The 26,774-nt window shown below is 38.1% G+C and overlaps 1 protein-coding gene across 1 annotated transcript in view; it reads left to right on the forward strand.

Moving 5' to 3' along the window:
- Positions 1 to 26,296, forward strand: part of LOC139725181 (acyl-CoA-binding domain-containing protein 6-like) — a 43,964-nt gene extending 17,668 nt beyond the window's left edge. Inside the window, exon 3 of the mRNA XM_071636274.1 lies at positions 23,202 to 26,296. Coding sequence (XP_071492375.1) covers positions 23,202 to 23,356 — 155 coding nt within the window. The 3' untranslated portion in view covers positions 23,357 to 26,296. The remainder of the gene's footprint in view (positions 1 to 23,201) is intronic.
- The last annotated feature ends 478 nt before the right edge of the window (positions 26,297 to 26,774 follow it).

The raw sequence follows: 26,774 nt of genomic DNA on the forward strand, positions 1-26,774 counted from the left end.
ACAAATAACATTATAGTGAAGAAAAACAAGAGGGTCCAACATGATGCTCGTGGAATACGGGTTAGGGAGAGGGAGAGAGAGAGAGAGAGAGAGAGAGAAGAAGAAAGGAAGGGGAGGAGATGATAAAAACCTCCGGATACTAGTCTATCGCCAGATCAACTCGACATACCTCTATACCTAGACACATACATACATGCACATACTGTATTTATACTAATAAATTACAGTGATGTATTCACATAATAAGTGTTGCTTTTGTCTTGTAAAAGTTACATTGAATGAGAAAGAGAGAAAAAGAGAGGAAGACAAAAAGCAATCATCTACATACACAGCATAAATTTCTACGTGCCCTTTCAGGGCATGACGTTATAGTGAACCATGATTCGCCCGACATAACATGAATTATGAACAACAGAGAAGGAATGAATCCCAGTGGATCAGAGGAGGACAGTATACTGCAGGTGCATCCGCACGTGCAGAGACTCGGAGAGAAAGAAACATAATAGATACAACAATGAACAAAGAATGAGTCATCAAGTGTTTCTACAGAAGGTATCACCGGTACTGTGAAATCAACATTTTCTTTACTGCTTTTTTAAATGAATGAATAGACTTAATGTTACGTAATTCAAGTGGAAGTCTATTCCAGATATCTGGGCCAGTATGTCTTACTGATTTGTGTGCTAGGAGTGTTTTAGGGTTACTCAAGTGTACATCCATTGCTTGCCTTGTAGGATAAGAATGGATTTCTGAGTTCAGCTGGAACATATCAATAAATGAAGAGGGTAATAAGTCAGTATTAAAGCGGAACATCAAAAGTGCATTTTGTAAAGTGTGGATGTCGTTCACCTTTAAGATCTTAAAGCAGAAGAAAAGGGGATCCGTGTGATCATTATAACCAGCATTTGCACATATACGAATAACTTTCTTTTGCAATTTTAATATAGTATTGTTAGCAGACACCGAGTTTGCCCATATCATATTACAATAAGAAATGTATGGTAGGATGAGTGCATTATAAAGCATAATCAAGATATCAAAAGATAAACAATGTCTGAGTTTACATAATATTCCAACATTACGAGCAATAGGAGGTGAAATATATTTCACATGATCATTCCAAGTAAGAGTTTCATTAATTACAATTCCAAGAAATTTAGTGGATGTTGTCCTCTCAAGAGGAATGCCATCTATTTTTAGAATACATTCAGTGTCACTACAAATCACTTTCCTTGGATGTTTGAAGTGCATATAATTTGTTTTCTTTAGATTCAAAGATAAGATATTACTTTTGAACCACTGAGACAATTTTGGTAATTCATTATTTAAAGATCTAATAAGACATTGAAAATCTGAATTTGAAAGAAATACATTGGTATCATCAGCAAAAATAACGTACTGTAATAAACTTGATGCATTAGGTAAATCATTAACATATAACAAAAACAATAATGGCCCAAGAATGGACCCTTGTGGTACACCGCATTTGATCAACAATGTATCCGAATTACAGAAATCAAAACATGTGAATTGCTTTCGATCATTTAAATAACTAGCGATCAGTTTCAGAGCAGTTCCTCTTATACCATAAAAATGTAGCTTTGATAGCAAAATAGAATGGTCAAGAGTATCAAATGCCTTGCTTAAGTCCATAAAGACACCAATAACATGCTTTCGGTCAGCTAAGGCATTTGATACTCGATCATACAATTGTGCAAGCGCCAGGTCAGTTGAATGTGATTTTCTGAACCCATACTGATCAGGATTCAAAATATTGTATTTGGTTAGAAAACTGTCCAATCTATTATATATAATTCTTTCAAGTATTTTAGAAAAGGTAGGTAATAAAGAAATGGGTCGGTAATTACTAATATTCGAAGAATCATCTTTTTTATACACAGGAATAACTTTGGCTATCTTGAAAGGAGTAGGAAATACTCCAGATAATAAAGAAAGATTGAAGATATGAGAGAGGGGGATAATAATCGATCCGATGATCTGTTTCAGCAAAACACTGCTGATTTCATCACAACCAGTAGAATGTGTTGATTTCAAAGATGACGTTATATGCATAATTTCTATATAATCAGTAGGCTTTAAAAAAAGTGAATGATTACACGCATTATGAAGATATTGATGAAAATTGGTTCCATGGCTATCAACTTTCTTGGCCTGATTGGGACCAATTTTTACAAAAAACTCATTAAAAGCATTAACTATATTTTGTGGAGATTTAACACAATGATCATTAAGATTGAATATTTTGGGAATAATTTTCTGCTTATTATTCCCTAATATTTCTTTCACAATTTTCCATGTGGTAGACATTTTTCCTTGTGCATTCACAAATTGATTTTTATAATACAATCTACGCGACGTTCGTATTATTGTTGTCAGTTTATTTCTATACCGTTTATATTCATATACATTTTCATCAGAGTGATCATTTAATTGCAACTTATATAATTCATTTCTCTTTGATATCGATTGCAAAATACCTCTTGTAATCCATGGATTTCTTATTTTTTTACTTCCTGTTTGTTTATTTCGCAATGGGATATTCTTATCAAAATGATAATAAAATTTATTCCAAAATAATTCATATGCTTTATCCACATCATCACAAGCAAGTACGTCATCCCAGTTTTCTGAAGATAAAGCATCATTCAGGCGGTTAATATTTTGGGTTGTAAACCTACGTAATTTTCCCTTATTTGTTTTCTTGGAATATCTTTGTACATCAAATAAGATACAAAAAATGGGGAGATGATCCGAAATCTCACTATAAAGAATACCGGATTGACTTTGCGCTACATTTGTATTTATGAATATATTATCAATTAAAGATAATGATTGCGCACTAATCCTTGTCGGTTTATCGATAGCACAATGAAAAAAATTAGACTGAAGTATTGTGCAAAGTCTTTGTGAGTTATTGTTTTCAGATAATAAATCAATATTAAAATCACCCATTACACATGCTTTCTTATTACTGGTATTGATTTTAGATAATATAATTTCAAAATCATCAAGAAATAAGTCAACACTTGCATCTGGCGGTCGGTAAATAACTATTATAATAACAATTATATTCTTTTCATTTGGTATTTCAATTTCAACGGATAAAATCTCAGCATTAGAGTTTACAAAGGATAAATTATGCCTTACAGTACATGAGTATTTATTTGCAACGTACAGTGCTACGCCGCCTCCACGACGGTTTGCTCTATCAGAGCGAATCAAAGAGTAACCATCAATATCTAATATCGGTGGAGATTTGTCATTCAACCAAGTTTCACTTACACCAATAAATGAGAAATCAAAGTTGAGAGATGACAACAAATTGGTTACATTATCATAATTTCTGGGCAAGCTGCGAGCGTTGATATGTAGAAAACTTAAAACGGAGTTAGATTGGGCATGTTGGCACTGTGAAGCAGTGTACATACGGGTGTTTAATTCTTCGGGCAAAAAATATTTACAGTTTATTACATATGATATATCAGTTTCTTCTTCAAAATTCATTCAAAGTTATTGGTACAATATCCAAACATGATGCAGAGTGAGATACACAAGGCTGAGCGATTGGCATGATTGGCGAGAGAAATGGCATGGAAGCAGAGGAAAGAGAGGGGACGAGCATCATGGGGAAACTTACGGACTACGATTACTACGAATACAAAAACAGTGAACATAAACAGAGAGTACAATAAGCCGATCCTCTCCGATCAGCATTACATTAGTTCATATTTACAGGGAGAGACAGATAGAGAGAGAGGGGGGGGGGGAGAGAATAATAGTGAGATGGGGAGAAGGAAGAACATGTGAGAGAAGAATGGCACAATTCAGAGTATGTCAATCTGTCACTTACGAATACTGTGCTAAGAGAATGTGTTATGTAACGGACAGCTCCCTCCATGGATGCACAAACAAAAGAATAAGAACGTGGTCAATGTAGACATTGTAGACTGCACTGCCAAATGAAGCAAAATGGCATCCTTAAAGGTGCAATAAACAAATCAGAATACATGCGGAAGACCACCAGAATTACGCCATTTTCCTGCGAAGAAACGGAGTTTCGTCCCCTGGGCGTAGAGATGCTGGACTTGTTTCGACCACCTTCTTTTCTCATCTAGGTCAGCCCTGGTGAGGTCGTCCGTGATGTAGAAGTTCTCCTTGTCAAGCTTTTTTCGCGCATTTTTCATGATGTCCACCTTCTCTCTGTAGGACAACACTTTCACCAAAATGTGCCTTAGCTTCTCTCCTCTCTTTCCATCTCGATGAGCTCGCTCTACCTTGATATCCATCTTGAAATGCTGCTTGATGACTTTCTCGACAATGTCGACGCAGTCTTCGCGCTCATCTCTTGCAGCCTCCTCTATCCCAACGATTCTAAAGTTGTTCCGACGTGAAAATCGCTCGGCCTTGTTTGCTTCAGCGTTGTGGCGTGCAATTTCTCCTCTCATTTTTTCCATGTCACACTCCATTTTTCCTAATTTCTTTTCCAGAGCAACGTTTTTCTTTTCCAGTTCGTCCACACGCTGGCCTTCAAATTCAATGGCTCGCTCTACCCTCTTGATGCTTTCGAGAAGCGAGTCCACTGCCTTTTGAATCATATGTTCAAATTTGAGTGATGCCTCCTTAAAGTACGCAGCAAGCGTTGCCGTGGTGAGCACGGCGTCAGGGGCAGTGGATTCCGTCCCGGCAGCTGGGGGTGCAGAGGTGGCACCAATGGGTAGGCCCAAGTTGGAGTCTTCCATGTCGCTGTCAGTCTCGTCTTTTTTACTCCTTTTACCAAGTTGCCTCTTGGGTCTGCAGCTCATATTCCTCGTAGGTTGTGTGCTGCAGATTCAGATGTAGAAGTTGTCTAGGAGCTCGTCAAGGATAGAGGCGTATGCTGCTTAAAACTTCCTGTCTGATACGGAGAGGATCGTATAACGTGCTGAACTAGTACAACGCCATCTTTTTGTAACATCATTAAACTAGAAAAGCACTTTGAGAGTGCAGATGTCTGCGCCAAGCAGCTACTTTCCACTGATGATATTGCTCCTCCATAGGGATCAGTGATTTCCACACGTACGTATGCATGCTGAAAAATCACCCAATTTCCCAATATAGAAGCCTTTACTACGTCATAAACCCTAAAGCTGCACGGTGCACCTCGCTTTGGTAATAACTAGAGCATGCACTTAAAGGTACTAGCCCACATTTGCAAACCCACGAAAATCAAAACTGCATAAAACAGGTCCAATATGACTTCAAGTACAAGTTATAACAGTAACATACCTCACCTGTTGCTCTTTGTCTATACCATTCGATAAAAGAGAGAAAATCATCGTTTTAAAATCAATTTTCAAACCGGGTCAACCCGACCCAAAATCGAATTACGAGCGCGGGCTAGCTACGTACTAACTGCGACCAGCCCCAACGTGCAGCGTTGGGGCTGTGCCGTTTTCGCATTCAGATCGAGGAGTTGTACAAAACGGGTGCCGTTTCGGCGCTATATTTCCTTAATTTTTTCAACAAAAACTACTAGGAATACTTACATGGGTCGATTAAACCTAAATGATTAATTTCGGCGACTGTTTGATGCATTTCATTGCTTATGATGCAGAAAATGTTGTCTTATAACGCGAATATCTTCAGCTCACCGATGCTCACTGAAACTCACAATCACTTGCACAGGCGCACAGCATGCATGCAGTGCAGTGCATTGAGAGCATGCGTAATGCGTACTAATGGATATAGCAGCAAGTCTCTCCACTGTTGCACTAGGGCAGGCCGCTTATTACTCCTAAAAAAATGTCGAAAATTTTGCAATTTCTAGATAAATGGGTGAGAAAAACAAAGTAGAAAAGGTAATGTATTAATTGTCACTGTGTTTATGATAGAAATTTAGCCATGCTTTATTTATGAAGTCAGCTGCAAGGTAGCCGCCAGGACTGCGCCTTGCGGCGCGGTCTCCGGGGCTAGCTACTAGTAACTTACACATGTATCGCATGCAAGTAGTACGTACGTGGACCGGAGCTAGCGAGCGTTATACGCATGCATACGGTGCATTTTCATTTATTTTTATGAAAGTAATGGACTAATTGGAACGAAATTTTGCACAGGTGTTACTGCAATCATACCCAAACTCCATGCTAACTATGAGATCAATTGCTGCAGGTTTACAAATGTGGGCTAGTACCTTTAAGTGTGCGTATGAAAACCTCAAAAGTGCGCAGCTTGAACTCTAAAGTTCATTGACCCTATCTGCCAAAATATTGAAAATCCTTCATAAAATCCATAAAAAAATTCTGGATTACTACCAAAATTTAATCATCTGTTACTTGTGTCAATCTCAACCTTTCGTGCAAGTTTCACTCCAATCTGTGCACAACTTTTGAGTTATTTTGCACACGACCAAGCAAACAAACCAATGATAATGAAAACATATCAAGAAGCCATCTGCGTGCACCTGGTCCAAAGTGTTTGATCTGTTCCACAAGGACATCATCAAGACCTGCAGCCTTTTTGTTTTTCATAGACTTCATTGCAGATTCCAGTTCGCTCATTGTGAATGGCCTTGTGAAACCTGTGGCGTCTTGTGAGGATGCATTAGCAGCTTTAGGAAGTTTAGCCCTCTGAGGACTTTGATTTGGATTTCCCAGTCTGTTCAAGAGGAGTTGGTGCGCAACCTCGTCAGCGGTGACTTGTGGCCTTGGCTGCGGCTTTGTGTAATCATTTCCTAGGATGCAGATGGTTTTCCTGGCTTTCCTGCTACTATGAGTCATATCTGTGCTTTCAATGAGCTCTTACCATTTCTTCTGTGATGGAATTAGCTAAGGCTTCACCAAGCTCAATGGTGTCATCACTAAAATGGTCATCCTCAAAACGCAAGATGTAGTCATCATATAATGCCTTAGAGTCATCAGTCAAGCCCTGGATGTACTTTGTGCGGCAGCCACGAGGAATGTTATGGTGTGATGATGATTTTACCAGGGGTAGCAGGAAGATCTAGAATAGCAGAGTCTAGGTCATCAGAGAAGCCCTTCCAGCCGGCTTTCTTGAGATTGAAACGTCGCCTGGGTTGTACCCCCGCCTCCATCGTGAGCTGTTGAAAGAAGGAGGGAGCTTGGCATCATGAATGAGACACAGTTGGTTGGAGTCTGCCCAGCTCTCGACTAGCTCACCATCTTCATTAGTTTCAGCATGACCCCAATTGACATGATTGGCTGTTAAAGTCTCCTGTGACAACATGATGCGACCGCTGGTGACATCAGAAAGAATGTCAAATATGATGGAAGGAAATTTATACACCGAACTGACAGATATTCCCTTGGTGTTGAAGGTAATGATTTCAGTGTCATCCGTATCAGAAATATATATCTTGTCAGCATACAGCCCATTGCGTACGAATACTTCACTTCCATACTAGTCGTGTGGCCTCTCAGCAATGAGGGTCATACCCGAGATGCGAGGACATTCCCGTGAAGGTCCGCGATGCGTCTCTTGGAGACAGAGGATATCACAACTATGCTTGGTGCATAGATCTGCCAAAAGATCTTGTTTGGCGCCAGTTAGTCCTTGGATGTTCAATGATATTATACTCAAGGCCGGCCCTGACAAGGGCTTATGCTTGCGACATTGGGCATCATCGACAGTTCTAAGGTCTTGTTGAGTCATGATAATGATGTGGGATAATTGTTGATAGCGTAGTGTAGTTGAAGGATTCGCAAATGGAAAACACCTGACAGGGACCGCGATGTGAACGCTTCTTCAGTGGCCCCCACCCACTACTGTCAATCTGGAAATTTTCACAGTATGTTGATTTTTACCAATTTTGCGCTATTTTTGCCCAGTGCGATGTGAACGCTTCTTCAGTGGCCCCCATCCACTACTGTCAATGTGGAAATTTTCACAGTATGTTGATTTTCACCAATTATGCGCTCTTTTTGGCCAGTGCGAATTCAAATAAGTGAGAATATGTCTTCACCATTTTCTATGCACATTTTGAACGGGTTGAATTGTGCGCTTTGTCAATGATACTGCTACATAGTACAGGCAGGTTTACCTGTGACTGTACAAGAGTACAAGAGTGTGTAGATATCTGTGCAGTAATGTTATGCGTGTGTGTCCTCGTACATACTGCATTGAGCGTATGCATAGAGTGACGCTTGATATATAATGCTACATGAAGCACTTCCATTTGCGCAAAACACTTAAAGAACTTTGAGCGCTTCTTACCTTTGTGTAGGCCTACACACCATGCATTCCAATTTGAATGTATGCGTGTACATGGTAAGTATATTAGTATGTGATCAAATATGTGTACCGGTACTTGTGTATCTTGTTTATCATGTACAAAATGATCATGGGAAATTATTGAATATATTACATTTCATCTTTTGACAGCAAAATATTGTGATAGAGGATGTAATGTTTTATGTTCCACACGGGGTGCCTCAGGGGTCACGCCCTGGCCCCCTTCTTTTTACACTTCATACAAGTAATCTATAGCTGATCAAGGGTATTCAAAGTCGTTTTCCAAATGTTTTATGTCATTGATATGCTGACGACACACAGTTGTATAGTTTATTCAGTCCTAATGGTGAACAACACATTGAAAGTATTTCAAACTTAGAATCCTGTACCAGTATATGTTATGTCTGTTCTGGGATGTCCAAACATAAGTTAATGCTTAAGGATGGGAAGACCGAGTTTCTTGTTGTTGGGACACCAAGACAAGTAGCAAAGCTGGATATTAAGAAGATATCAGTTGGAGATTTGGAAGTAAAACCATCAAGCTCTGTGAAAAACCTGGGTGTATGGCTTGATTCTCGTTTAAACATGGAGAAGCATATATCGACCACATGTAAGTCTGCTTTTTATATGTTGCATAACTTGCGTCACATTCATAGATATTTGAGCCAGGAAGACGCTGAAACTCTCATTCACGCATTTATTAGCAGTAGGCTTGATTGTTGTAATTGGCTATTGTTTGGCTTGCCAGATTCACAGATAACCAAGCTTCAGCATGTTCAGAATGCATGTGTGAGACTTGTGTCCAGTTCGTCTAAATCTTCACATATTACACCCGTTTTGATGAAGTTACATTGGTAGCCAGTAAGGCAGAGAATTGCTTTTAACCCGTTTCACACTGAATTCTAAAATCCCCATAGAATTAATACACAGGCCGCCACGTTCCGGTATGGAACAGGTTAAGATTTTACATACATCAGGACTGTAAATCGCTCAAGACAAGTGATATGTTCAGATGAAACATAGACTGCTTGGAATGGATGATCCACCAAGTGAAGGAATTCTTGTGTCACTTCAGGATAAGATTTCCAGACCCCCCATGTACTTTTCTGCCCTTTTCCAAAGAAGCAAGACGAGGTATCACAACCTGTGTAAGCATGAAACAGAGGCAGCGCTCGTGACTTGTCATCTCCAAGATTTTGCAAAATGTTATTGATGTTGTATTGACAGAAGTTCTTTCCCATACCAAATACCACCCAAATGTCAATGTCAGGATGTGCAATGAACAATGATCAAAACTGGCCGATGAGAATAACAAGAATGTCTGTATCCCCTGTTCAGATTACAATCTTCTTTGACCCTCCACTGCATGCTGAAGATGAACTGCGATTTGTGTATCTGCTTCTTCATGTGTGCAATCACTAAAGTACCTGAAATGTCATTAAAGAGAAAAAAAGAAAGACTTTGAATTCTCTACTCTGCCCATGGACCCATAGATACATGTGTCTTAAAGTTTCATGGATAATAATACTTCAAGATTAATGATATCTTATGATGCAATTCCCAAACTTCCCTTTCATCAAGCTTTTGTGTGAATGCATTGGTTGTAATTACACAAAATATATCTTAATCTTATGATTATCAATCTTATAATTATCAGAGTTAGCATAAGTCTAAATCAGAAGCACATAAAGAATAATTTACCTGAGGTTATATATAGCTCCTTGTCTTTAGGACACTCTAGTTCAGCCACTGTCTGTGTCAGGAATGCGAACAGCTCTTCTTTGTTTAATGCTGTCTTGGAGGAAGTATTTCCAGGTGACTGGCATTTTGGTCGTGGGTGCTACTTTTCTGCGCAATCTACTTCCATGTTTCTGCCGAGTAGATTCCTTGATGCTGCAGGCTAAATATAGGTCCCATACCAAGTCTAGTCATTTGATCCCTTTCAATTCACAGTCCAGAATGGGCTTGAACACTGTTCTTGCATAGTCATCAAATGTAGACACAGATGATGTTGGCAACCCATGAATTGGAGCTGCACCATCAAAAATCTTACAGTCTATGTGTGCCGGAGGCTCTCCTTGTCCATTTGTGTCCAGACGTGGTAGTAATTTGGACTTGCTTGATGTCAAGCGCAGTTTCCCACTATTTGATAGAAATGGTGGGTATACCTGATTCTTGTGGCTTAGGAATCTCTGGGTCACCATCACGCAGCTGGTTTGTGATGTACATATGACCAAAGAGGCTCACATCATTCTGAAGAGATGTAATTTTTGCAGTTTTGTGATTCCTGTGTGTCTTCATTGGTGTCTTGAAAAGCAGAAGATCATTTTTTTTGATTGGTGCATGGATGGTTTTGGTTTCTTCAATGAACATTTCCCGCTTGTACGCTTAATACTGATTGGAACCAAGTTCTTTGATATGCTGTATTGTCTCTACCACTGATTTATCAGCACATACCCAAGAGTGCAAGACCAACAATTCAGAATGATCCTCAAGGAAAGAGGTGATTGCTGAGATGCATGATATGCAGCTTATGAGATCACTTTACCTTTCTCATGTGTTTGTCTGTCAAGGAGTTCAGAGGCATGCTGAATCCATTTCCTTCTTTTTCTCTTGCTTTTTGAAGCTTTCCATCTACAGTTGTCATGGTAAGCTGTGGAACATTGGCAGATGATGCTTTGAGATGGACTGATTCAACTATGCTATTCGAATCAAGCAGTTGAGGTTTCTCATTTGGATTTGCAGAAAGAAACCACTGTGATACCCGCCTACGTCCAGGATGATATTGTGTTGGAAATTGGATGACACGTATGCATCTTCCATAGAACAATCCTTTAGCTGTAGTGGATGACAGATTATGATCAATTTTATCTAGTGCCCCAACTGTAAAAATGCCTTTCCTTAGAATGGATGGGCACACACTGTTTTTTAGTTGTAAACTGCTTGCACATTGCAACTGACAATATCTTCTCCAACTGTAGAATTCCGTCATATGAGCAACGTCCTCGCCAGGCGTTTTACGCGTGGCGGGCGCGCCACGCGTGAATTGTGGCAGCCAATTTTGCGCCACGCGTGAATTGTGGCGACCAATTTTGCGCCACGCGTAAATTTGGACTACCACGCGTAATCTTCAGAGTTTTTGTTATCTTCCTTTCCCATTTTTTCATGTTTCCCATTTAAAAAAAAATAAATCTTTTGCAGTTTCCTTCGAACGCATGCTCGACAGTTACTTGCTCGGCGCTCGCTTTAGCGGCAAGATCGTCGATCGTGTGCGATGTACCCGCATCGCACGCGGTCGACCTATTACTGATTCCACTTTGCTTGCCAGCATACGCAGGTGCACAAGTGAGCGCACCACGTTCACCGAGATTCCGGTGCAGAAAATTTACGGGCGCTTCTCTCCGATCACTGTGAGTTGCATGCCACTGTTACTACACGTGAACGCGCGCAATCCCCGGAGCAGCAGATCGCAGATCGAGCCATGTGCGAGTGATCCAGCAAGCAAAGCTTCCAATGTTTGGAAGCACAAACTAGTATTGTACTCAGCAGCTCTAAAATTTGTATTTTTTTATTTCATACGTTTCAACCTCCTTTTTTTCGGTTGTTTGTCTTTTATTTTTGGAAATGGAACAGCGTTATCAAACAATCGGCTCCGTAAGATGCTAAAATCAATGTCGGATGACCTCTTTGTCGTTCAGAAATGAATAACAATAATATTCAACTCCGTACGATAATAAAACACATGTATGATGTTTGCTCTCATGTTCGAAAGTAGATAGCAATAACATTCAGCTCCGGAAGATGCTAAAACTAGAAATATCACTTAAGGTGATTAATACCCCCGCCCCGTGACGACAGTCTTACCCAAGGAATGATCTTTCCTTGATCTTCTGCCATTTAAATGCCGTTACCATGGCAACGCAGCTTCCGACACGTCTGAAAAATATGTCTTGCACATCTTCCCACCAAGGCTATTGTGTGTGCCACATTTCATAAGCTTTTGTCAAAAACTGAGGAAGTAGTTCAATCCACAAGATCTTTCCTTGATCTTCCACCATTAATATGCCGTTACCATGGCAACGCAGCTTCCGACATGTCCAAAAAATATGTCTTGCACATCTTCCCACCAAGACCAATGTGTGTGCCACATTTCATGAGCTTCAGTCGAATACAGAGGAAGTAGTTCAATCCGCAAGATCTTTCCTTGATCTTCTGCCATTTATATGCTGTTACCATGGCAACGCAGCTTCCGACACGTCCGAAAAATATGTCTTCCACATCTTCCCACCAAGATCAAGGTGTGTGCCACATTTCATAAGCTTTGGTCAAAAAACTGAGGAAGTAGTTAAATCCGCAAGATCTTTCCTTGATCTTCTGCCATTAATATGCCGTTACCATGGCAACCTACTTTCGGGTACTGTCAAAAAATGCGTCTTGCACATCTACAACCAAAGGCACACATCTGTACCAAGTTTCATGGAAATTGGGCACAAACTGAGGAAGTAGTTTGCAACACAAAATTTTCCATCATTTTGGCTCATAATATGTGAGCTGTTACCATGGCAACATACTTTTTGTCACTGTCAAGAAATGTGTCATGCTGACCTATATCCTAAGACAAACATTCAATATGAATTCCATGAGAATTGGAAGAACACTGATGAAGCAGTTTTGCCATGAAGCATTTTGCCCTATATTTTACCAATAACATGCCGTTACCATGGCAACGCACTTTTTGCCACTGCTGAAATATGTGTCTTGCACATTAACATATTCAGATGAACATCTGTACCTAATTTCATAAAAATTGATCAAAAACTGTGGGAGGAGTTCGCGACGCAAGATTTGTACCCATTTTTGCCCATAATATGCCGTTACCATGGCAACGTACTTTTGGGTACTGTCAAAAAATACGTCTTGCACATCTACAACCCAAGGCACACATCTGTGCCAAGTTTTATGGGAATCGGTTGAAAACTGAGGAAGTAGTTCGCGACGCAAGATTTGCAACGGACCGACCGCCCGACCGCCCGACCGACCGCCCGACCGCCCGACCGACCGCCCGACCGTCCGCTGATTCCTATATACCCCCTTCAAACTTCGTTTGGCGGGGGTATAATAAATGTCGCATGTTTGCTTTGACGTTCGGAAATGAATAACAATAATATTTAACTCCGTACGATGATAAAATAAATGCCGGATGTTTGCTTTTACGTTCGAAAGTAAATAGCAATAACATTCAGCTCCGGAAGATGCTAAAATAAATGTCGAATGATCCCTTTGACTTTCGGAAATGAATAGCAATAATATTTAACAGTTTACTCCGTATGATGATTAAATAAATGTCGGATGTTTTACTTTCGAAAGTAAATAGCAATAACATTCGGATCCGGATATGATGCCAAAATAAATGTCAGATGACTGCTTTTACGTTTGGAAGTGAATAGCAGTAACATTTGGCTCTGTAGGATGCTTAAATAATTGTCAGATGATTCATTTCACTTTCGGATGCGGGCAACAGTAACATTCGGCTCCGTACGATGATGAAATAAAATAATGTCGGATGTTTACTTTTAAATTTGGAAATGAATATAACGGAAATATTCTGCTCCGTACATGCTAAGATAAATAACAGATTGTTGCTTTTACATTTGGAAATGATTAACGGTATCAATCGGCTCAGTTAGACGATAAAATAAATAAGGGATGTTTCCTTTCACGTTTGGAACTGAATAGGGATAACATTCTGCTCTGTAAGATGCTAAAATGAATGTCGGTTGTTTGCTTTTACATTTGAAAATGATTAACGGTATAACATTCGGCTCTGTAAGGTGCTAAAATACTTGTAAATGTTGGATGATTGCTTTTACAATCAGAAATGAATAACGGTAACTTTCGGCTATTTACAATGCTAAAACAAATGTCGGATGTTTACATTTTAATGTCTACAAAATAATGCTCCCACTTTCTCATTTCAAACGTAAGTTTTGACCACCTAAATAGGCATCAACTTTTATAACAATCTATAAACCTATGTTGAATCTTAGAACTCAGAATAAGCCATGCGTTTTTATATATAGGCTTTTTTTTAATTTGATTTGATTTTAAACATCATCATTGTCCCAAGTATTCCAGTTTCTTTTCCCATGATTGAAATCAGATTGTCTGCCATAACGATGATTGCTAAATGTCTCGCTGTGTGTCGATGTGCCGATGTGCGAAACACGTGCCATGTGCTCTTGCCTTGTTTGAGGCTACTTCAAGTTCAATGAATCGAATGCGCCGCAGCTGCGCTTTATGGCTTGATTGCGGTAACAGTTTACATTCGATACGAAGAAATCGTCATGTCTTGTACGAGCAAAAACAAAACCAAACAAAAGCAAGCAAGCAAACAAACAGACAAGACATAACAAAACGAGAAACAAACGAATGTTGATAGCCAAATCATCTCCGTATATAGTGGACCGTCACAGTTCACAGGTGAAATTCTTTCAAGCTTTGAAAAGTAATACGCAGTCTTAATGAGCCTGAAATTGTCTAATCGGGTAGTGGCTGCATATCACATACTCGTAGTGAATTTCTGTCTGCAATCGAGACGTGTCCTTTCATAATTACTGTCTTTCTGTGATTCAATAAATCGAGTGATTAATCAATCCCTTTCTATAGTTCAGGAACATCTAAAATAATCAAGTATACACTATTATCCCGGATTATGATCGACTGTTCGATGTTTCTACTATAGGCCAAAAGAAAGACTAAATTAATAGAATCATGATCCTTGTAATGATTCCTTTAATTCTATTCTCGAGCTAGTTCTTCGATCGATATTTCCAGGCTATTTACACTCTGTTTATTAACAGAATTCTAGTGCGCGCATTCTTTCGTCTGGCACCTGCGTCTGGCACCTGGTTTTGTGGAAATTTCTGCAAAAGGGGGGTGGGGGTGGGAGGATGTCAAGCGTCTTCGATCCCAAGAGAATGCATGTTTATCTTTCGCTTCTATTTGTTGTCGTATTTCCCCACGGTGGCTATTCTTTGCTAGCAATTAGCAGTTAGATTCAACTTTACGAAGGTTGCTAGCACGTGGTTCTTTTTGTTGTGAGGGAGACATGTACATAATTTTTATTTTCATCATTCATTGGAGGGGAAATACAGCAAAAGAGGGAGACATGAAATAAGACGAAGACGTATATGCATGTTCTCCTAAATTGCGTGATCTTTGAAGTATATTATAATATAATGGAAAAATAGACGAAAGAATAAAATGTGATGCAAACCTTCACTTTATTACTTGATAAGTACTAACAATTATAAACGAAATCATGATTTCGTTCGGACTCTATAAATGCCACATTTTAGTGACATAAAGCGTTGATATAGTGTGATGTCACGGACTCTGCGATCAGTTTGTTCCACTCATCCTTTCTTCTTTTAAATTATTTTCTCTTTTTTTTTCTCTTAAATTTCGCGATTCTTGAATGATAAAATAAAATGAACTCTAGATAAGTCACATTCTCAGCGACGCAAGAAAGCTTTGATAAAACGCAGCTTTCAGATGACGGGATGCCGGGCTTCTGTTATCTTGTTGCACCGATATTTTCTTCTTATTCCATTTTTCTTCAAATCAGTGTAATCCTTGAAATAAAAAAAAAGAACTTAATATAGCGCAAAAGAAAGTATGAAAGCAATGCAAACTCTCACTTCATTGAGTGATAAGTATCCACAATATTGTCATAAAAGAATAGATAATTTCGGAGATTTTTTGAAGTCACATTTAGTGCGAGGACGCTGACTCTGCGCTCAGTTTGTTCCACTAATACTTGCTTCTTTTAATCTTTTCTTAGTCACGTGATAAATATCAACAATCATGTCATGAAAGAAAAGAATTTCGGACACTTAAGTCACTTCACAGAGACGTTTAGTTAAACTAAATGCAGAGTTGATAGAGCATGGATGCTGCTTCATTACGACAGTTGCACTATTTTTTTCTTCTTCATCATCTTCGTTTTCTTTCCACATTCTTCTAAATAGCGTGATTTTTTAAGAACAGAACAAAAAAAATGAGACGAAAGGAAATAGTGAAAAGATGCAAACCTTCACTTTAGTTACATGATGAATAACAACAATTATGTCATTGTATGATGAAAGAAAACATAATTTCGGACACTGGAAGTCACATTTTCAGCACCGCAAAGTTAAGCTAACGCAGCTTTGATACCGCGATGCCGTTTTGTTATACTTGCATCAATATTTTCTTCTTTTTCTTTTCTTTTTCAAAACTTCTTCCTTTGCTCATTTTTTCTTCTTAATCGTGTGAGACTTGAAATAGAGAAAGAAACGCACAAAAATAAAGGATGAAAGCGATGCAAACTTGCACTTTATTACGTGACAAGTATCAACAATATTGCATTAAAGGAAAGATAATTACTAAGACTTTTAGTCACATTTTCAGCAACGCAAAGTTAACGTAAACGCAGCTTTTATGGTGGGTTGACGCTTCGTTATAGGCTAGTAGCACCAATATTTTCTTCCTTTTTCTTTTTTTCTTCAAATCAGTGCAATCCTTAAAATGAAAAAGAAACGCAAAATAAAGTGTAAAAAATTGATGCAAACCGATACTTTACTAAGTTATATACGTATCCACTATTGTCATAAAAGAAAAGATGATTTCGCAGACTATAAGTCACATTTTCAGCGACGCGGAGCTAAGCTTAACGCAGTGATGCAGGTATACCATGTCTGAAATAAATGAATAAAAAAATCAATCATCTTACCGTTATTCAGAGTTCTAAGATTTAGCAAATAGGCTTATAGATTACTATAAAAGTTAATGCCTATATTTAGGTGATCAAAACTTACGTTTGAAATGAGAAATTGGGATCATTTGCAGACCTTTGTAAACATCCGACATTTCTTTTAGCATTGTAAAGAGCCGAAAGTTTCTGTTATTCATTTGTGATTGTAGAAGCAATCATCCAACATTTACTAATATTTTAGCACCTTACGGAGCCGAATAATACCGTAAATGATTTTTAAATTTAAAAGCAAACAACCGACATTCATTTTAGCATCTTACGGAGCTTCATGAATGTTAAATCCTTATCTATTCAGTTCCGAACGTGAAAGCAAAAACACATCCGCTATCTATTTTAGCATCTAACTGAGCCGATTGATACCGTTAATCATTTCCAAGTGTAAAAGCAATTACAATCTGTTATTTATTTTAGCATCGTACGGAGCAGAATATTAACGTTTTTCATTTCCAAATTTAAAAGCAAACATCCGACATTATTTTATTATCGTACTGAGCCGAATGTTACTGCTGTCCACTTCCAAAAGTGAAATGAATCATCTGGAAATTATTTTAGCATCGTACGGAGCCGAATGTTATACTATTTTTTATTTTTGAACGTCAAGGCAGATATCAGATATTTACTTTATTATCAAACGCAGCTGAACGTTACTGTTATTCATTTCGAAATTTAAAAGCAAACATCAGACAGTTATTTTAGCATCGTACAGAGTTGAATATTACTGATATTCACTTCCGAACGTAAAAGCACTCATCTGATATTTATTTTAGCTTCTTCCGGAGCTAAATTTTATTGTTATTTATACCTTCGAACGTAAAAACAAATTTCCGGCATTCATTTTATCATCGTACGGAGTTGAATACTATTGTTATTCATTTCCGAACGTCAAAGCAAACATCAAACATTAAATTTACCACCGAACGCAACTAAATGTTACTGTTATTCGTTCCGAAATTTAAAAGCAAACATCCGACAGTTATCTTTGCATCGTATGGAGCCGATTGTTACCGCTGTTCATTTCCGAACGTAAAAGCACTCATCTGACATTTATTTTACCATCTTCCGGAGCTGAAAGTTATTGTTATTTACTTTCTAACATAAAAGCAAACATCAGACGTTTATTTCATCATCGTACGGAGTTGAATAGTATTGTTATTCATTTCCGAACGTCAAAGGGATCATTCGATATTTATTTTAGTATCTTCCGGAGCTAAATGTTATTGTTATTTACTTTCGAACGTAAAAACAAACTTCCAGCATTCATTTTATCATCGTACGGAGTTGAATACTGCAAAAGTGTATTGTAATTCATTTCCGAATTTCAAAGCAAACATCAAACATTAAATTTACCATCGAACGCAACTAAAATGTTACTGTTATTCATTTCGAAATTTAAACGCAAACATCCGACAGTTATCTTAGCATCGTATGGAGCCGATTGTTACCGCTGTTCATTTCCAAAAGCAAAGGCAAACATCCGACATTTATCTTATTATCGTACGGAGCCGAATGTTATACTGTTTTTGATTTTTCAATGTCAAGGCAGACATCAGATATTTACTTTATCATCAAACGCAGCTGAACGTTACTGTTATTCATTTCGAAATTTAAAAGCAAACATCCGACAGTTATTTCAGCATCGTATGGAGCAGAATATTACTGCTATTCACTTCCGAACGTAAAACACTCATCTGACATTTATTTTAGCTTCTTCCGGAGCTAAATTTTATTGTTATTTATACCTTCGAACGTAAAAACAAATTTCCGGCATTCATTTTATCATCGTACGGAGTTGAATACTATTGTTATTCATTTCCGAACGTCAAAGCAAACATCAAACATTAAATTTACCACCGAACGCAACTAAATATTACTGTATTCATTTAGAAATTTAAAAGCAAACATCCGACAGTTATCTTTGCATTGTATGGAGCCGATTGTTACCGCTGTTCATTTCCGAACGTAAAAGCACTCATCTGACATTTATTTTACCATCTTCCGGAGCTGAAAGTTATTGTTATTTACTTTCGAACATAAATGCAAACAACAGACGTTTATTTCATCATCGTACGGAGTTGAAAAGAATTGTTATTCATTTCCGAACGTCAAAGGGATCATGCGATATTTATTTTAGTATCTTCCGGAGCTAAATGTTATTGTTATTTACTTTCGAACGTAAGAACAAACTGCCGGCATTCATTTTATCATCGTTCGGAGTTGAATACTATTGCTATTCATTTCCGAATGTCAAAGCAAACATCAAACATAAAATTTACCATCGAACGCAACTAAATGTTACTGTTATTCATTTCGAAATTTAAAAGCAAACATCCGACAGTTATCTTGGCATCGTATGGAGCCGATTGTTACCGCTTTTCATTTCCAAAAGCAAAGGCAAACATCCGACTTTTTTGGTGACCCCGGGGAACCGTTAGTGTCGAGCCCAGCATATTATATAAAATCTGTTACAAACGGAGGGATGCTTTCGGACACTTTTAGTACCATTTTTTTAGCTACGAAGCTGTAACGTTATAACGCAGAGTCGACAGTGCGATATCGCACCAATTTTGTCCCTTTTTCTCTCTCTTTCTGTTTTGTTTTGTTTTTGCATGCTTCTCGCGCACGCGCATGTCGGTGTGTAAGCGCCGTTTCTTCTCCCGACGACCCGACCACGTGTTCAGTTTGAGCCACCACGCGTAAATATTTCAAACTACCTGACGGCACTTTTCCGCCACGCGTACTTCATTTTCTGGCGAGGACGCTGCAGAAGGTACGGGGGAATACTTTTACCCATAATATATGTCAGTGACGAGTCGAGGAAATGTGCACTTTTTTCAAAAAGTAAAATTTTGTGAAATTCTCTTTATATTTTCCTTTATTATCGTTGTACGCATGTGACATCATACACTCTAGTAGTCTTCTCATTCAGCAGTGACTGCGCAGATACTTCAAAAATTCATAACTTTGAACGGATTGTCCGATATTCCCCAAACTTTCACTGATGTGGTCTACAAATATTGCTGCATTCACTCAATCCACATGTATATGAAGGTGGACTTGTCCTTTCAGCTGAAAGAAAGCATGTTGTATCAACACATTCTGGCCATGATTAATATTAACTTTCAAAGCAGTAGCATTACCCCTTAAAAAGTTATTAGCTTCTAAAGTGAAGAGTGTGCAGAGGATTTCAAGAAATGAAAGGGGCCCCTAAGACATACCTGATCATTCTACTCTCCTCCAAAAAAGGGTTGTAGAAAAACTGGAGAAAACATACTATCACATTCACGTTATGATCCCAAACCAAAGATTAATGTAGAAGAAGGATAGCTCTCTCAGAAAATATGAAAAACTCAAGATTGAGTCGGTTGACCTATTTCACCTTTTTCGAGTCCTAACATAAAATCAAGGAGTGCAACTTTTTGTTTGTTTTGTGATGCATGGTCACATTTTATAATACAAGTCTAAAAAAAAAAAACTACATTAGTTTGACTTCATAGGTTGAAGTAAATGTGCAATATTGTGCACTGTAACGCCATCTATTTTCTGTGTAGGGCCTACTTGTTCAAGCCTGGAAAACACTAGTGAAAAATCTGTGAGAAAGCCGAATGAGCGAGTGCTCAAGTTTGTATACTTTTTCACATTGATATGTTCAAATAAAAACTTGTCATATATAGGCTGACTTGCTCACTTTTACCAGCCTACTGATCAACGGCGTAGCCAGGATTTGATCTTGGGGGAGCAGGTAGTCTGCAAGGGAGCGAAGCAACTGAGCCCGAGCAAGCGGAGCGAGTGGGGGGGGGGAGGGTGTGGGAGGGTGGTGTCCCCCCTCCCACGGTGAGAACTTTTTGGATTTTGATGTTGTAAATGGTGCAATTTGATGCAATTTTTTTGTGTGTTTTATCGACTTGAAAGAGTCTCACTTGTTTAAGGTAGCAATATATTTTGATGTAGATTATCATTGAACAATTTGTCTATATAAAAAGTTATCATTTAATTAAACTTCTTGATCTTACAATGAATATCATGAACGCTGTCTGTTCAGCAATCAAACAGAAAAAGCGTGCACACGAGGATGTAGATAAGGGACATTTCTCCTCCAACACGAAGGTGATTCTGCATTTTCAGACCTGAAATTCAGCGATCTGGTGCAAACTTTTGGTGCAATACTTAGATTTTTTTCCAGTGCCAAATAATAATGGAAATAGATAGGGCTTTCTCAGGGAAGTGTTAAAATCACAGAATTTAGCTCTTATTCCGAATGTGCATCATGTGTATATGTGCAAAGTCTAGTGAGTTAGAGCTTAGGGGGAGGGTATGGGAGGGGGATTCCCCTCCCGCTCAACGGAGCTTTTGCGTTTTTAGAATTGCAATAAAGTGGAATAGGTAATAGAAAGAAATAATTCGGAAAATTGTCATTCCCCAAAGTGTACTAAGTCTATAGTGGGTACCAAGCAATGGAAGGGTGGCAAGATACCTCTTTCATATTCAAGAGAGCTTTTTTTTCAGTTTTAGAACTGAAATTCAACAATCTGGCACACACTTTTGTTGGAATATCTGGAAATTTGTCAATCAGAAGAGAAGTGTAGCAAGTCTGTGGAAGGAGATTCTGTATAATTTTCTGAATGCAGTTAAACGTTTTGGTGCACACATTTTGGGGCATATATGGAAAACTGTTTATGTTCAAAGTGTAGCCACAGTCTACTTGTATGCACGGGGGGGGGGGGTCGAGTGTCATCACCACCCTTCCTGTACAATGGAGCTGTTGCCTTTTTTAGGTTGAAATTGAGATATCTCGTACACGCATATTTCTGGTGGAATATTTTGGAAATTATTTAAAAAAAAAACTGATCTGGGGGAACTGAGGGAGAAAAGAGTTGATTAAAAGGGGATATTCTCCTTGTACATGAGGGAACTTTGAGTTTTCGGAATATGAGTGATAAGTCTTGTGCACTCAGAATGATTCAGAATTTTAGTGAAATATTGAAAGAAAAAAAATAATGATCCTACAATGTACTTGATGAAAGGTTGAAAGGGAGACCCGCTTCATGTACATGCATACAGTATACACACAATTTTTTCTCCTCCTCCCAAATCCCTGGTCCAAATCTTGGGGGGGGACTGCCCCATCGCCTTGGCTATGCCAGTGCTACTGATAGTACCCACACATGATAGCTTATGTATGTACCAAATGAAAAAGGTTTCTTGCACTCAAACGTCTTGGATTCTTGTTTGAATTCAACTTTCACTTTGGCTTTAAGCATTGAATCTGCACATTTTATGAAATAAATTGGATAGCGGGATATTCCTATAAACAGTTCTGCAAACCTATATACTGGCAAACACTATTCTTTATAATCGTATACCAGGAGATGGAGATGAGATTCAAATTATAAATTGCCTGTGTAAGCAGTTTAGAATGGATTGGCTAGATAATGTCTACTATAAGTTATGCAGCTTACAAAGATTGCATTTGCCTGTCACATCTGGTGCATGATGTATAGTCACTGATCAATCAAGTGAACAGAAGTGAATGTGATACAATGTAACACATTTTTGTTATACAGATATATAGTATCATCCTTGTTTGCTCTATGGCAGTGAATGATATTTTGCATGCTTTGCTGCTGTGAAGGATAGGGAAACAATATTATCCTCAGCCATAATGCGATGTAGTGTTTATTGTTAAAAAAAAGAAAGAAACACTCCTCAAAATTAGTTGCTCCAGATGCTTATTACTTATTATATAAACCGGTTGGGGAGGGTGCTTGAACACCCCTGAATACCTGATTGTCATGTGGAGGGGTTGGGGATGTTTAAACACCCCAACACCACCTTAATTGTTAAGTACTGGTATGATCTTCGGGATATTGTGTTTGCTTACATTCCCACTGTAATACGAGCAAACTTAACTTGATCCCTTGATTTGACAGATAGACTGAGCAAAGTTATATTTGCTCAAAGGAATTTTTTTTTGTCCAAAATGAATATAAACCGGACATTTCACAACAAAGAGGTGAAGTTTTCAATTTGTTCAGAAGTTGTTTCATAATTTGATGTCTCATTGAATTTGTAAAGGTTTCATTCATTCATTGATACTTTGCAATACAGTTATTCTATCATTCAATATCATTTGGCTTTCCAGCATGCACCTGTGAGCATCTCTCTATAGTGGATATCCTGGTTAAGAGTGGAGCAGATGTCAATGCAAAGGACTTGGATGGCTGCAAACCTACTGACAACACATTGAAGAAAGACATTCACAAACTTATAACAGAGAGTGTATCTGATGTCAGTTAGAAAACAGCCAAACCGGCTTGCTGTGCGTATTGACCTTCCTGTATGAAGTACCATGGCTGATTTTGTACATTTAATGCCATAACATTAACAAAAACCAACGTGACTGTGTTCTCACCAGGTCACATGAGAAGAACAGTGGGCATTACTCATAATACTGTCCCAGCTATGTATTGAAAATGCATGAATTCAGATCAAGTTTTGCAGAGTTGGTTGTGTATTACTTTGTTAAATTCATAGTTGAAATGTATCAATTACTGTACAATTAAAAACATTACAAAGAATCTCCTCTCTGAAATGTGTAAAATCCAAGACATTTGGTGAAAACAGCTTTTGGAAAAATGGCACCATCATTATGGAACAATCTCCCTCTCAGCATTGGATAAATTACCGTAAAGATTTCAATTAATTCAAATCTGTGTTGAATGCTCATCTTTTCGATAATTGTAGTATTTATGTAAACATAGAAATGTGTGGGTGATTTTGTTTCCAGGTATACACGCATAGAGACTATCCTATGGTATTATGCATTTAAGAACTGATGATGATGATTATTATTATTATTATTATCATTATTATTAAATTTGAAATCTTGCAAGCCTGATTATGATTCATATGGAGACATTTTTTGGAAATACACAACTTTACTCTCATGACCTTGGTAGAGAAGACAGGTAATGTCACGCATCATGGATCACCTGTTGTTTTTGTTAGGTGATACGCTGACCTATTGTGTTTGTCAAAATCCTCCCTTTTTTTTTACTTTAGAACTGGCAAAAGGTGTGAATGCTCTATCTCAACAGTAACATGACCAGTTGACATGAAATTTTGCATGTTGATTTGATATGATGATATCCACTGGATCCTACTTTATTTGAGATTAGTTATGTGTGATGTCGTGTAGGCGCCATTTTGTAATTTTGACAGAGCATCAATCATATATCTTCTGAAATAAATGTCATTTTTATAATTTTCACTGGGCATGAAGTTCAACTGACTGCTCATATTCCTGCACAATGCTCTTATCTGCCAGGCTATCAAGACAAGCGTACATAGGCATCAAAATTTTAAATTGCCCAAAATCACTTCCTAACCGATTTTCTGCATGTACGCATCCGTCCTCCCAGTTTCACACAGCAACATGCAAATGCAATTTTTAGCTCACTTTGCGATCATTCATCGTCCGGCGTCTGGTGTGTGTAAACTTTATACCTTTTCATCATCTTGTAAACCCCATGATGGATTTTCACATTCAGCCATCATATTCAGTCATGCTTTTATTGCGAAGAAGTACGAGTCTGTGATTTTTTTACGAGTATTTCGTAAATGAATACCTTTTTTAGATGAATAGAACGGAAATTCACCAGATTCGTCTTTTTGTCTGCTTCATCTCTGTTTGTTTCACTTTTTCTTAATCAGATACTGTTACTCAAGCCAATGGTATTTGCGGACATCAATAGATAGTCATGGCGTGTGTTAACTCCATTTTGTAGGTTTTGTCGAATTGGGCATTCTGTTGACATTCAGCCAAAAAATAAAAGAAAAGATTTGATCAACTTTCAGAAGCATCTGAAGACTTGGTACAAGATATTCCAATGAAGTACGAAGTAGCAAAATATTAATATGTGAACTCTAAAAGTAAATGACTTTTAAGTACCACTGAAACAAAGAAAAATTGTCAAATTCACCTTCTCACCTACTTTCTGTCGCTATATATTTCTTTCACCCTTTCTTCAGTCAAGTAATGTACCAAATTACGCTTGTACCTCAACTGCAATTGAGAACATGAGTAAAGTGAAGTGGGAGTGTGAAGGCTCAATTTTGATTGATTTGTGGAAATTGACATTTTTTTCACACTCAGTACTAGGAGTTATTTCGTGAAACTCGCACAACCATGTTGATTCGTTACACCAATGGTGCTTTTATTGCAAAGAAAAAGTCTGTGATTTTCTCCGTTAAGTAAACAACTTTTTGAGATGCATGAAATGGAAATTCCCAATTCGTCTTTGTGTGTGTGTGTGTGTGTGTGTGTGTGTGTTGTTGTTGTTGTTTTTTTGTGCTTTGACTAAATGGGCAATTTTGTTCAGGTTCAGTCAAGGAAATGATTTCGTCACCCTTCCACTAGCCTTTGACAGTTTCAGCCCATGAGTCATACAGCTCATAAGTCATACAGCCACAAGTTCGACACTGAGGAAATAAAGCCCACAAGTTCGACATCAAGTAAAATAAGCCCATGAGTTATACATGTAGCCCAGGAAAAGGAGAGTTGCTAGGGGATTACTCTCCCTCACCCCCTGAACTATTCAAAATCTTTAATTGTGTTTGCATATTTGAGTGTTTGTGAAAAAATAAACAAAATTGAGAAAACATGCCATAAGATGTTTCAACATTAATTTCGAAAATACCAAAACACCCTTGTTTCTTTTTCTGCAAAACATATACCGGTATACACCTGCTTACAATAAATAAAATGAAATAAAATGATGTGGATATTCCGATCAACCAACAGAATAATACCCAGGTGTGAAATGAAGTTTTACAAGAAAATATTTCACAAGATGGTCAATGTTGCAGTGCACCCCGGCTGTACATGATCTGGAGGGGGAGTAGTCATCTGCATAGATGCTGATTTAGTATACAAAATGTAATTTCACAGAAAATCATATAATTGTCTATTAAGGTAGCTTTAAGGATTCGGAATAAGAAGATGCATCCATGAAAACAGCTGTTCTATTTCACAAAAAATGCACCGTTTTGAGGAGAATGATTCTATAAACACAAGCCACAAATCGAGGTGATTCGCTGGGATATAAAATGTTTTCATCCTTGGAATGTCATACACTATAGATCAAGAAAAAAAAGAACTCTAAGCAGGCAGATATAAGCAGGAGGATAGGATATCTAATAAGGCCTACTGAACTATCGAAATGAGAAAGAAAAAGGGGCAAAAAAATTACATCCTATTAAATATAGCACGTTGGCATCTAAAATTAAACCATTCATCGTTCTTGTCCTCTTATTTTTTCATACATTTTTGGGGGGTCCCAACGAAGAGGACAATTTTATTTAAAAAGAATAAAGAAAATTTGTAACAATGTCGCTCCCCGTAGCTTGACAGAATTGCCCTCTAAAAGCCACACGTGTAGACATACATACTTCATGTCGTTGATATGTAGATGGTGTTGTTCAATTAGTTACAATCTCTCGCTGGATAGCGTGACGAAACTTCACCCGCCAGTATGTAATTTTCCCCTTCATGGAACACCCTGTACAGGTACATATTTGTAATTGACATGTAGATGACACTGTTCATCCTGTCGGTCTCATGAGCCTTCTTAGTCTAGTGTCGGTCTCGTGGGCTTTCTTTACTTAGTGTCGGTCTCGTGAGCCTTTTGTGCATAGTGTCAATCTCATGGGCTGT

Source organism: Diadema antillarum, unplaced genomic scaffold, assembly GCF_040938485.1.
Source record: "Diadema antillarum isolate AM-2024a unplaced genomic scaffold, OU_Dant_1.0 seq00000023_RagTag, whole genome shotgun sequence".
In the NCBI taxonomy this organism is placed as follows: domain Eukaryota; kingdom Metazoa; phylum Echinodermata; class Echinoidea; order Diadematoida; family Diadematidae; genus Diadema; species Diadema antillarum.